Source organism: Podarcis filfolensis (genome assembly GCF_964270895.1).
Source record: "Podarcis filfolensis genome assembly, chromosome: 12".
Classification (NCBI taxonomy): Eukaryota; Metazoa; Chordata; class Lepidosauria; order Squamata; family Lacertidae; genus Podarcis; species Podarcis filfolensis.
This window is the reverse complement of record NC_139614.1, coordinates 375,674-388,629: the sequence shown is the minus strand read 5'-3', so window position 1 is coordinate 388,629 and position 12,956 is coordinate 375,674. Positions and strand designations below refer to the sequence as shown.

Genomic DNA, 12,956 nt, shown 5'->3' with positions numbered 1-12,956 from the left:
TATAGAACTGTGCCCCCAGCAGCCACCGCAGAGAGCTGATCCAGGAGGATGTTATGGTCAATGGTATCAAAAGCCACTAACAGATCCAGAAGCAGGAACAAAGATGCCTTCTCTCTGTCTCACTCTTGATACAGGTCATTCATCAGGGAGACCAAGGCTGAATCAATCCCATAAACCATGTCTCAACCCAGATGGAAAAGGTCCCAGATAGACCATATCCTCCAGCAACCTCTGCAACTACTCCACTACCACTCTCTCCACCCTGTTGCCCAAGAAGGGGTAGGTGTTGTAAATGGAGGTCCAAGATAGGCTTATTCAGAAGTGGACACACTACTGCTTGTTTAAGGGCAGCAGGCACCATTCCCTTGCATACAGACATGTTAACCATTATTGGATCCACCTGGTTAGGTCTTTGCACCCACTGAACAGGCTTTGAGCAGCCAGGATAGAGCAGAGTCAAGAACAGAAGAAGCTGATGCATCATTGCAAGAGCTCTGTCCACATCATCAGGACACGTACACTGTAATTCCATAAAATATGGGAAGATGCTACATTGGACACTGTTCTTGCTCCCACAGGGTTCAGTTATTTAGTGATAGCAAATCTGTGTATCAGTAATAAATTATTAGTATTAGATAGAAGGAATAACAATGCTGCCTCAAAAAGATAGTGCTTTCCTCCTTTTTAGACCTCAAGGCAGGTTGGGAAATGTAGGCACAGCATAATCCAGTATCTATTGGCTCTGCCCAGAGTGGGAAGAAACCTCCCTTCCTCATTTGTTTCAGTCTAGTACTTGAATATCCAGAAAGATGGGTGAACTCACTCGTTCTTACATAACTCCATAAAGAACCCCATAAAGAACAGCCTATTGGAATATGAGTAATATTTCTACAAGTGCCTTGAGTCTCTTCAATGAATCTATGTATGAGAGCTTTTTGGAGTTTTGTTGAATACTATCCAGAATGAGAGAGAAGTCTAGCAAAAACTGCTGTATCTAAGGTGCTACAGAGCTGAAGAACTTTATCCTTGAGGTGCCATACAAAGCATTTTGACAGGGGGCTTGTCCACACCTCCATTTGCCAGGCTGCTTCCGCCCAGGAAATCCAGGCCAAATGGCAATCAAATTTTCTGTGGACCTTCAGGGTGCAATATCAAGGGCGGACGCAGCAGGTGGACTTGCTTGTGGTCAAGGGCCCCTACATTAGCTTACTGGGATTGGCATGGTTTGGACAACTGGGGCTAGCCGTCATCGGGGTGAACCGCACTAGCTTACAAGTGGACGCCATATGCAAGGAATTTCTGGGGGTTTTCGATGGGAAATTGGGACAGTATACGGGGCCCCCCATTGCTCTACAGCTTGACAGTATGACCTGTCAGGCTCAAGGCCTGCTGGATCCCGTTCGCCCTGAACCCCCTATAGACGAGGAATTGGACCGGCTCGTGGAGCAAGGAGTGCTGGAGCCTGTGCCTAATGCCCCCTGGGAAACCCTGATCGTCACACCCATCAAGCCTAATGGTTCGGTCCGCATCTGTGCAGACTACAAATGTACCATAGACAAGGCCCTCACGGCCCACGCATACCCAGTGCCAGTGGTCAGCCATGTCCTTGCCACCCTGGCTAGGTCAAAAAATTTTGGCAAGCTGGACTTGGCCCAAGCATATCAACAGCTGCCAGTAGATGAGGCCACAGCAGAAGCACAGACGATTGTGAGGCACAGAGGAGCGTTCAGGGTAAAGTGGCTGCAATTCGGTGTCAGCGTGGCACCAGGAATATTCCAGAATCTAATGGAATCTCTCCTGGCATCAAACCCTTCTTCGATGATTTGTTGATTGCCGGGTCCACGCCAGAGGAGTTTGAGGACCGCCTCTGCACCGTTCTGCACTGTTTCCAGATGGCGGGTCTCAAGGTGAAGCGGGAAAAGTGTCTACTAGGAGTGCCTCAGGTGGACTTTCTGGGATTTATGGTGGACGCAGAAGGGGTTCACCCAACTGGGGACAAGGTACGGGCCATTTGTGATGCCCCAGCGCCCAAGAGCAAGACTGAACTTCAGGCCTTCTTGGGACTATTGAACTTTTACCATTCCTTCCTTCCCCATAAGGTGGCGGTAGCGGATCTCCTACACAGACTCCTGGACAAGCGGGCCCCTTGGGTGTGGGGCCATTCCAGGCAGTCAAGGACTTGCTCGTCTCAAACTCGGTCTTGGCACACTTCGACGAGAGGCTGCCGGTGGTGCTAGCATGCTCGCCCTATGGCATCGGTGCTGTCCTGGGACACCAACTCCCGGATAGAAGAGAGGTACCGGTGGCATACTTTTCCCAGACACTCAGCGCAACCGAGCGGAACTACTCGCAAATCGACAAGGAGGGTCTGGCAATCGTGAAGGGAGTAAAAAAATTCCATGAATTCTTGTACAGGCAGCCCTTTACCGTGGTGACTGACCACAAGCCGTTGCTTGGCTTGTTTGCCCCCGAAAAGCAGACCCCCAAGTGCTGTCTCCTCGCATCCTCAGGTGGTCAATTGTCCTTTCCAGCTACCAGTATGCACTGATTCACCCCCCTGGAAGGCGATGGGCCATGCGGATGCCCTCAGCAGGCTACCACTACCAGAAACAGGCCCCGACCCAGCACCCGCGCAAGAGGTTATGAACCTGGAGCTGCTTCCCGACCGCCCTATTCAGTCACAAGAAGTTGCACACCATTCCAAAAAAGATAGGGTCATCTCCCGGGTCTTGGACTGGGTGTGGAGGGGATGGCCCAGCAGCAGCCCCGGGCCAGAATTCACGGGCTACACAACCCGCAAACATGAACTGTTGGCCCACAAGGGGTGCGTGTTATGGGGAAGCAGGGTCGTTGTTCCCCAGCCCCTCCGCAAAAGGGTCCTCACAGCCCTACACGAGACACACCCAGGGGTAGTGAGAATGAAGGCCCTTGCCAGGAGTTATGTGTGGTGGCCAGGGATCGACGGAGAGATAGAGGCCTGGGTCAAACGCTGCCAGGCTTGCCAAGAATCCTGCCCAGATCCCCCAAGGGCCCCAGTCCAATCCTGGAAGTCCGCCCGAGCACCATGGTCACGCCTGCACGTGGACTTCGCTGGCCCCTTTCAGGGGAAAACATTCTTCATAGTGGTGGACTCCTACACCAAATGGCTGGAAGTCGCACTGGTACCGTCCACATCCGCAGCCATCCAGGTACTATGCAGGCTGTTTGCAACTCACGGGCTCCCTGACACTCTCGTCTCAGACAACGGGACCGCATTTACGTCAGGAGAATTCCAAACCTTCACAGCGCAGAACACCATCCGCCACATCCGCTCAGCACCATTCCACCCTGCCACCAATAGCCAAGCAGAACGCATGGTGCGGGCCACCAAGGATACCCTCCGCCGCATGACGCAAGGGGATTGGGAGTACCGCCTTGCCACATTCCTTCTAGCACAGCACAGCACACCCAGCTCAATGACTGGCTGGAGCCCCGCTGAACTACTAATCGGTCGGCGCCTCGCAATCAGACTGGACCACCTTCACCCCGATAGTGCTTCGGATGAGGTAGTGGGGGGGGGGAAGGTAGGAACCTTCGTGGCCCAGGACCCAGTGTACGCAAAGAATTTTGGGGCAGGCCCAGCATGGGTACCAGCCATAGTCACCAGGGTCACTGGCCCCGTGTCGTACGAGGTGCTAATGGATGGTGCAATGCTGGCATCGCCACTGCGACCAGATATGGTGACAATTCCCAGGAGAAAACCAGGAGGAGGACAGGTCAGAGGAGTCCCAATGGAACAGTGGGGCAGTGAGGCCTGTAGAGCAGGAGGGGCCAGCAGGAGAGGCAGAATCAGTAAATACAGAGAGGACCCGCGAGGCCGAAAGGACACCGGAACCAGAACCACGACTGAGTGAGCCGGTTGCGCCAGACCAAACGGCCCCATCATAGCCAGCATCCTTGGAACACGAGCCAGAACCTGAACCCCAGACCAGGGAACACCCTAGGCCGCAACGCACACGTAGGCCGCTGGCGTACCTTGAGGACTATGAATGTGACCTCCCGGGCAGGACTGGAACTTAGAGGGGAGGGGTGTTATGTACTGAGTTGAATAGGATCCAAACTGCAGCAGTCTGATTGGTCCTTGAACAATAGGATCCAAATTGCAGTAGTCTGATTGGTCCTAGAACAATGCAGCAGTATGATTGGTCTGCAGGAACCACTCAATCCAGCTCCAGATGGAAGTGAATCCACAACCTAATTGGCCTACAGGAGAATTCCGGAATTAGCCAATCACGTGCAGCCCATTGTGTAAATAATGTATATAAAGCAGATACTTTGGGGGAGCTTCCATTCCTCCTCACCACTATGAGCTGAATAAAGAGCATGAAATCCACTCTTTTTAAAAAAAATATTTTATTATTAAATTTTCCATATACATTCCACCAAAATTTAACATCCACTTCTCATCAACTACACCTTTTAGACTTCCCTCAGCATGTCTGACAATTCTCCGTATTATCACTTTTACTCACATTTCTTAATTTTATATTGCACTATGACATTCTTAATCTTATCATATTTTTTAAGCAATATTTCTACCAATCATTTTCACAGAGCTTCTTGAAAACAAACAAACGTTAACTGTTCATCACATACATTTTTCATAGAATCATAGAATCATAGAATCATAGAGTTGGAAGAGACCACAAGGGCCATCGAGTCCAACCCCCTGCCAAGCAGGAAACACCATCAGAGCACTCCTGACATATGGTTGTCAAGCCTCTGCTTAAAGACCTCCAAAGAAGGAGACTCCACCACACTCCTTGGCAGCAAATTCCACTGTCGAACAGCTCTTACTGTCAGGAAGTTCTTCCTAATGTTTAGGTGGAATCTTCTTTCTTGTAGTTTGGATCCATTGCTCCGTGTCCGCTTCTCTGGAGCAGCAGAAAACAACCTTTCTCCCTCCTCTATCTTGACCTAGATGCTATACTCCTATTGATGCAGCCCAGAATTGCATTGGCTTTTTTAGCTGCCGCGTCACACTGTTGGCTCATGTCAAGTTTGTGGTCAACCAAGACTCCTAGATCCTTTTCACATGTACTTCTCTCAAGCCAGGTGTCACCCATCTTGTATTTGTGCCTCTCATTTTTTTTGCCCAAGTGCAATACTTTACATTTCTCCCTGTTAAAATTCATCTTGTTTGTTTTGGCCCAGTTCTCTAATCTGTCAAGGTCGTTTTGAAGTGTGATCCTGTCCTCTGGGGTGTTAGCCACCCCTCCCAGTTTGGTGTCATCTGCAAATTTGATCAGGATGCCCTTGAGTCCATCATCCAAGTCGTTGATAAAGATGTTGAATAAGACTGGGCCCAAGACAGAACCCTGTGGCACCCCACTAGTCACTCTTCTCCAGGATGAAGAGGAACCATTGATGAGCACCCTTTGGGTTCGGTCAGTCAGCCAGTTACAAATCCACTGAGTGGTAGCATAGTCAAGACCGCATTTTACCAGCTTCTTTACAAGAATATCATGGGGCACCTTGTCAAATGCCTTGCTGAAATCAAGGTAGGCTACATCCACTGCGTTCCCTTCATCTACCAGGCTTGTAATTCTGTCAAAAAACGAGATCAGGTTCGTCTGACATGACTTATTTTTCAGAAATCCATGCTGACTATTGGTGATCACAGCATTCCTTTCTAGGTGCTCACAGACTGTTTGCTTAATGATCTGCTCCAGAATCTTCCCTGGTATTGATGTCAGACTGACTGGGCGGTAATTATTTGGGTCCTCTCTTTTCCCCTTTTTAAAAATAGGGACAACATTTGCCCTCCTCCAGTCTGCCGGGACTTCGCCTGTTCTCCAGGAATTCTCAAAGATGACTGCCAGTGGTTCTGAAATCACATCTGCCAGTTCTTTTAATACTCTTGGATGCAGTTCATCTGGCCCTGGAGACTTGATTACATCTAGACTAGCCAAGTATTCTTGTACTATCTCCTTAGTTATTCTGGGCTGTGTTTCCTCTGCTGAATCATTTGCTCCAAATTCTTCAGGTCGGGCATTGTTTTCTTTATCGGAGAAGACTGAGGCAAAGAAGGCATTGAGGAGATCAGCCCTTTCTGTGTCCCCTGTTTGCATTTCACCATCTTCTCCTCTGAGTGACCCCACTGTTTCTTTGTTCTTCCTTTTGCTACGAACATACCCATAAAAGCCTTTTTTGTTGCTTTTAAGCTCTCTAGCAAGCCTGAGTTCATTCTGTGCTTTAGCTTTTCTGACTTTGTGTCTACACGTGCTGGCTATTTGTTTGAATTCCTCTTTGGTGGTTTCCCCCCTTTTCCATTTTTTGTACACATCCTTTTTTAATCTTAACTCAGTTAAAAGTTCTTTAGATAGCCACCCTGGCTTCTTTAGGCACCTTCCATGTTTCCGTCTCATTGGTATTGCCTGAAGTTGTGCTTTTACTATCTCCCTCTTAACAAACTCCCAGCCATCATGAACTCCCTTTCCTTTTAGTATTACTGTCCATGGGATCTCACCCAGCACTTCCCTAAGTTTTATGAAGTCGGCTTTCTTAAAGTCGAGAAATTGAGTCCTAGTATGCTTGGCTGCTCCTTTCCGCTGTATAGTAAACTTCAGAAGAGCATGATCACTCGCGCCTAATGATCCTTCCACTTCTACCCCACTAACCAGGTCCTCAACATTGGTTAGGACCAGATCTAAAATGGCTGTTCCTCTTGTTGCTTCTCCCACTTTCTGGACAATGAAGTTGTCTGCAAGGCCAGTGAGGAATCTGTTTGACCTTATGCTCTTGGCTGAGTTTGACATCCAACAAATATCCGAGTAATTGAAGTCCCCCATTACTACTATCTCCCTTCCTTTTGCATGCTTGGCCATCTGTTCCAGGAAGGCATCATCTATGTCCTCCGTTTGGCTTGGGGATCTATAGTAAACTCCCACAATGAGGTCACTGTTATTCTTCTCTCCCTTAATTTTGACCCAAATGCTCTCACTTTGGCTTTGAGGTTCTAAATCTTGGATCTCTTCACAGGTATACACATCCCTGACATATAACGCCACTCCTCCTCCTTTCTTGTCTGGTCTGTTTCTCTGAAATAGATTGTATCCCTCCATTATTACATTCCAATCGTGGGACTTATCCCACCAGGTTTCAGTGATTCCTATTATGTCATATTTAGTTTGCTGCACCAAGAGCTCAAGCTCATCTTGTTTATTTCCCATGCTTTGCGCATTAGTGTACAGACATTGAAGTCCATTAATCATTCCCCTGTGTCTCTTATTTTAGGATTTTTTCCTCCCACCACTAGGTCTGCGTGCTGTTTGCTCCATTCGGTCTATGACATTTGGATGATCATCTTCATCAATTGATAGACTCCTACCTTCAGGACCACTGTCTCCCTCCCCCACATTAGTCAGTTTAAAGCCCTCCTGATGAGCTTTCTGAGATTTTTTGCAAAAACATTCCTCCCAACCGTTGTGAGGTGCAGCCCATCGCTTGCCAGAAGTCCATCTTCAAGAAACTGCATTCCGTGATCTAAGAATCCAAACCGTTCCTGTTTACACCATTTGCGAAGCCAGTTGTTCACTTCCACTATTTTTCCCTCTCTCCCTGGGCCACGTCGTTCAACTGGGAGGACAGATGAGATGACAATTTGTGCATTTAATTGCTTCAATTTCCTGCCCAGAGCCTCGTAATCTCTTTTGATCTTCTGGATGCTATTGCTTGCAGTGTCATTGGTTCCCACATGAACCAAGAGAAAGGGGTAATTGTCAGTGGGTTTTATGATTCCTTGCAGTCGTTCAGTTACATCTTGGATCTTAGCCCCGGGGAGACAGCACACTTCCCGAGACATCTTGTCAGGCCCACAGATCACTGCTTCTGTTCCCCTCAGTAGGGAATCCCCTATCACCACTACACGCCTCCTCTTAGGTCTGGTCGGGGTTCTTCCGTGAGCTGTCCGTTCCAAGGTCGCCTGCACATTCACTGAGGGCTGACTTTGCTGCTCGTCTTCATATACCTGATCGACTGTAATGAGGGAGAGATCCTCAAATGGAGTCTGCTCTTCGTCTTCCATGCTAGGGGAGAGGACCTCAAAGCGATTGTGTATTTCTAAACAAATAGAGCGAACCCTGGGCCTCCTACTTCTTTGAGTCACGTTTCTCCATATATCTGGCTCCTGTGTTGGTGAACTAGCCTCCTTCTCAGGGGAGTCCCCTGTCTCCTCCTTGGTGGAGACGGTGTGCTCTGTTGCTTCCAAGAAGAGCTCCAGCTCTCTAATTCTTTGGAGCGTAGCTACACGTTCCTCCAGTTGCTGGACTTTGTCTTTTAAGAGGGCAATCAACATGCAATTGCTGCAGGTAAAGCTGCCTGCAACCTTTGGCAAGATGGCAAACATTGCGCAGGAACCACAGGCGACTGCAGCTGTTCCCTCACCCTCCATCTTGAGAATGTGTCGTTGGGGGTGACTACAGCGGTCCTCCATCATAAAAAGCGTGAAGACAGAACAAATAATTCCCCCCCCAAAACTCCCCCCCGCTGCTCTACAAGCTCTGATAAGCTCCTCCCACAGCTAATCACCTACTTCAACAGAAGCCCTGCCCCCTCTGACCTTTGCACAGGGAGAGCAGCTAATCAGCCACAAGAAACACACACACAAGAAAACCCTTTTTGCTCCTTCTTCAGCTGCTGCCCTCCCTGAATTAAGGAAATCTTAGAAACTTCTAGCCACTTGCCTTCTTGGGCAAGGTTCTTGAGCAGGTGGACATGGACCAGAAGAAAGGAAGCAGAAGAAACTGATTTCCAGATCCAGATCCATTTCAATTGGGCTTTTGGCCCAGTTTTGGCCCAGCTTTGTCACTTTGTCAGAAGTCAGGGGATAAGTGGTCCTCTTAATTCTCCTTAATCACTCACGCTCTCAGTGGCATTAGATACCATCGACACAGCCAGATGGGCAGGGTATGAATAATAAGATTATTATTGTTATTATTAACCATGGTATCCTTCTCGAGCAGCTGTCTGAGTTGTGGGTGGGTGGCACCACTTTGTGGTGGTTCCCATCTTTCTTGGATGAATGTTTCCAAAGGGTGATGCTTAAAGAAGTGTTTTTCAGCCTTCATTGTGGGGTTACTCAGCTTTCGATTTTATCCCCTAAGATGCTTAACATCTACATGAAATTGCTGAGTGGAGTTACCTAGAGGTTTCAAGTACATTGTCAGCAATATGCTGATGACACACAGCTCTACTGCTCATTTACACCTTCAGGTGTGACAGATGTGACAGGGTGTGCTGGACGGTCTGAGTTATGGACAGTGATGAGAACCAACAAACTGAAGCTCAATCCAGATACGATTGAGTGGGTGGTTCCCTGGACAAGATGGGTGAGAGATTGCCTGCTCTTGGTGGGGTTACACTTCCTCTGAAGGAGCAGGTTCGTGGCTTGAGGATACTCCTGGATCCTTTGCTGTCACTTGAGGCTCAGATGGCATCAGTGACCCGGAGTGCCTTCCATCAGCTTTGGCTGGTGACCCAGCTACACCCCTATCTGGAAGGGATAGCCTAACTACTGTTTTCTATGCCCCGGTAACCTCAGAGGGCTGCCTCTGAAGATGGTTCAGAAACTTCAACTAGTGCAGAATTCAGCGGCTAGGTTGTTGACTGGCGTAAGATGATTTGATCATATTACACTGATCCTGGCCTGACTACACTCACTGGCAACAATTCAAAGTGCTGATTTTGACCTGTAAAACCTGTAAAACGGTTCAGGACTGTGATACATCAAGGACCACCTCTCCCCATATAAACCAACCTGGACTCTGCGTTTATTATCTGAGACCCTTCTTGGTGTGCCTCCTCCTTGAGAGGTCCAGAGGGTAGCAGCACAAGAACAGGCCTTTTCTGCAGTGGTTCCCTGCATGCAGAATGCTCTCCTCAGAGAGGTTCATCTGGAACCTTCATTATATAGGTGCCAGGCAAAAATGTCCCTCTTCAACCAGGACTTTGGCTGATTAGCACCTTATACCCCTTTTAAATGTTTTTGTGCAAGGAGGTGGGGTCTATTTGTTTGTTTGTGGGAGTTGTTCTTGGTTTCATTATGTATTTTGTGTTTTATCTTGTATTTTTATGTTGTGAACAGCCTAGAGATCTTTGGGTGAAGAGCGGTATGAAAATTAAATAAATGAAATCAAATAAATAAATAAATAGAAGGCCGGAGGCAGGCGTCTGAGAGGAAAAAAGACATCTGTGAAGATGGGAAGTGATGAAGTTAGCTGCCCCTCCTAGGAAGCTGCAGAGGTGAGGAATCACTGGTTTATTTGAAATAACCAGTCAAATCTTTGGCTGAAGGCCTCTGTTTTTATTTTATTGCTTTTCCCCTGCCAGAGGTATAAAATCACAGCGTGTTACTGCTGTAAACAATTATAGTCAACAGCTTTCTCCATTACAGGTAGGTAGCCGTGTTGGTCTGCCATAGTCAAAACAAAATAAATTCCTTCCAGTAGCACCTTAGAGACCAGCTAAGTTTGTTATTGGTATGAGCTTTCATGTGCATGCACACTTCTTCAGATACACGTTCTGCATTCATCCTATTTGTTATTTGCAATATTTGCGCAGGAGGATGTTTTTCTTCACTTCATTACTTATTTATTTAACCAGCAAGGCCACTCAGGCAATTTTCTTACTTTATTATTTTAAATTGCATTGCTCTAATTATGACACTTATTTTTGAAGGAAAAACAATTCATCATTTTAGGATGCAAAATAAACTATAAAATTAGCAAAGAGAAAAAGAGGTAAAAAGTGCAGCACATGTAGTCACTGCATGTTGACAGACATTAATAAACCTTACGTAAATCAATGGAATTGGTAAGCATTTGGATTCAGGTTTTATTATTTGACGAGAAGCATAATAAAACACAGAGAGTAAATGAGCTATAAAATAAAATCTACTTAGGTGCTGATGATAATGTGTAATTAAAAAAATAAACTGAATAATGTGGTTTCCTCACCCATTATATCTCCATCAATATATATATTTAAAATTAATGACACAACAGTTGGCTGCTTTTATGCTTTGTGCTTTTAACTGTATTCTGGTTTTATTGATGCATTTCATTCTATATGTTGGGGTAGACAACTTTTTCAGTCTGAGGGCCACATTCACTCATGTGGGCAGCATGCCAAGCAGCAGGCAGTGGCCAAGGAAAAAGTGCATGGAGCAATGGAGGAGGCTCCTTTCCTGAGCAAATGAAGCATAGCCCTGCCAAGATTCTGTACACCCCAAAATGTCCAAGAGCATGGTTCAGACTTTCTCCTGTCACCAACAATAATACATTTGCAGTAACCCTAGCCCTATACACATTTACCTGGGAGTAACTCGCATTGTACTCCATGGGTCTAACATACAAGATGGTCTAACATACAAGACCCCGGGAAAGCCCTAGATGCTATTGAAGAGACAAAATGACTCTCGCCTCTACTACTATCCTGGAACGTTGCTGGATGGCAATCGAAAACAATGGACAAAGACGTTCTAACCTACGTATCACAGTTCAAGATCATCCTGCTCCAAGAAACCTGGATGCAAAATCCCTTTGAACTACACAATTATTTTGCTTTCCATTCCTGTGCCACAATCGGCCCAAAAGGCGGAAGACCGGCGGGAGGTCTGAGCACCTTCGTATCAACAGATCTAGGAACCTCCCCTATCCAATTGAAAATCGATAAAAAATGGATTTTGGCTGTTAAAATATTCTCTACCCACTTTAAGATCATATGCATCAATGTTTATATTCATCCACTTATGAAACAAACTGATCTTAAAAACATCTGGAACGAACTGGAAGACTGCATTCTCCTTGTCTCAAATAAGTTCCCCTCTGCCTCCTTAATTATTGGTGGGGACTTTAATGCAAGGCTAGGCCACTCAGACGAACAGCTAATCAACGAAAGTGGAATGGGTCCCCTAAATGCTAATGATGAACATTGGCCCCTATTCAGGCGTCATTCACTTGACCCAGTTACCAATTTTGCTGGTACATGTCTTTTTCTAACGGCACTTAGATTAAACCTTGTTATTTTAAATGGCCTCTCCTCGGGAGACTGCCCTGGCCAATTTACTTATTGGTCAGGCTTAAGGCATTCTGTTATTGACTACATCCTTGTCTCCCAAGAACTCTTTGATGAATATATTGAATTTACTGTAGATATAAGAACCGAAAGTGACCATCTACCCCTAAATCTTAAAAGGACTGAATTTTGGGAACCCTCTAGATGTGGGCTCCCACAGACACCTGACCCTAATGCTCTACAACAAATAGGCAGATCCAGAATTAAATGGTCCCCTTATGTTAATAACAATTTTAGCATTTGGACACAATCAATGGAAGGTCAACTCCTCTGGGCTGATCTGACCTCCAACGACACTGAAGAGACCTCCCCAATTGACCATTATAACACTTTAATCCGAAAACTCCAACCGTTGTTGTCAAGACTCAGGAGACCTAACCACAATGAGTTCCCTACCAACAAAAAATGGTTTGACCGCGAATGCATCCAGGCAAAACTTATACTTAGGGAATGCTTTAAGGTCTTCCGGCAAAATCCTAACCCTATCACTAAATTAGAGTTACAACTTTAAAAAAAGAACTACAAAGAGTTACTAAAAACCAAAAAAAGAACCGCAGACTCTCTCATCTGGCAGGCCCTCATAAAAGCGTCAATAGAAAAAGACAATACCAACTTCTGGAAAATTATCTCCAGTCAAACCAAAACTCCTAACGAGGGCACAATAATCCCTGCAAACTCATGGGAAGAGCACTATAAAGTGCTGTTTAGGGAACATCGTCCTTCCGCGCTGCTTAACATCTCTTTAGATAATGATACACCATGGCCCCCAACATCTGAAACTGAGATCACTTCGTTAATTCTACAAATGAAATCTGGCAAAGCCCCAGGAAGTGATTTCATTG

The 12,956-nt window shown here is 46.5% G+C and overlaps 1 protein-coding gene across 1 annotated transcript; it reads right to left on the bottom strand.

The window, feature by feature from the left end:
• Positions 1-7,312: 7,312 nt before the first annotated feature.
• LOC310745506 (uncharacterized protein) lies at positions 7,313-8,679 on the bottom strand. The gene is made up of 2 exons (XM_083578225.1): positions 8,642-8,679; positions 7,313-8,467 (listed from the first exon to the last, which is right to left on the bottom strand). The coding sequence occupies exon 2, from the start codon at positions 8,429-8,431 to the stop codon at positions 7,403-7,405; it is 1,029 nt and encodes a 342-aa protein (XP_083434351.1). The 5' UTR covers positions 8,432-8,467; positions 8,642-8,679; the 3' UTR covers positions 7,313-7,402.
• Positions 8,680-12,956: the final 4,277 nt, after the last annotated feature.

What these genes read in the sequence shown, in the direction of transcription:
- LOC310745506 (XM_083578225.1), bottom strand. Translation starts at nt 8,431, where the DNA reads ATGGAGGGTGAGGGAACAGCTGCAGTCGCCTGTGGTTCCTGCGCAATG.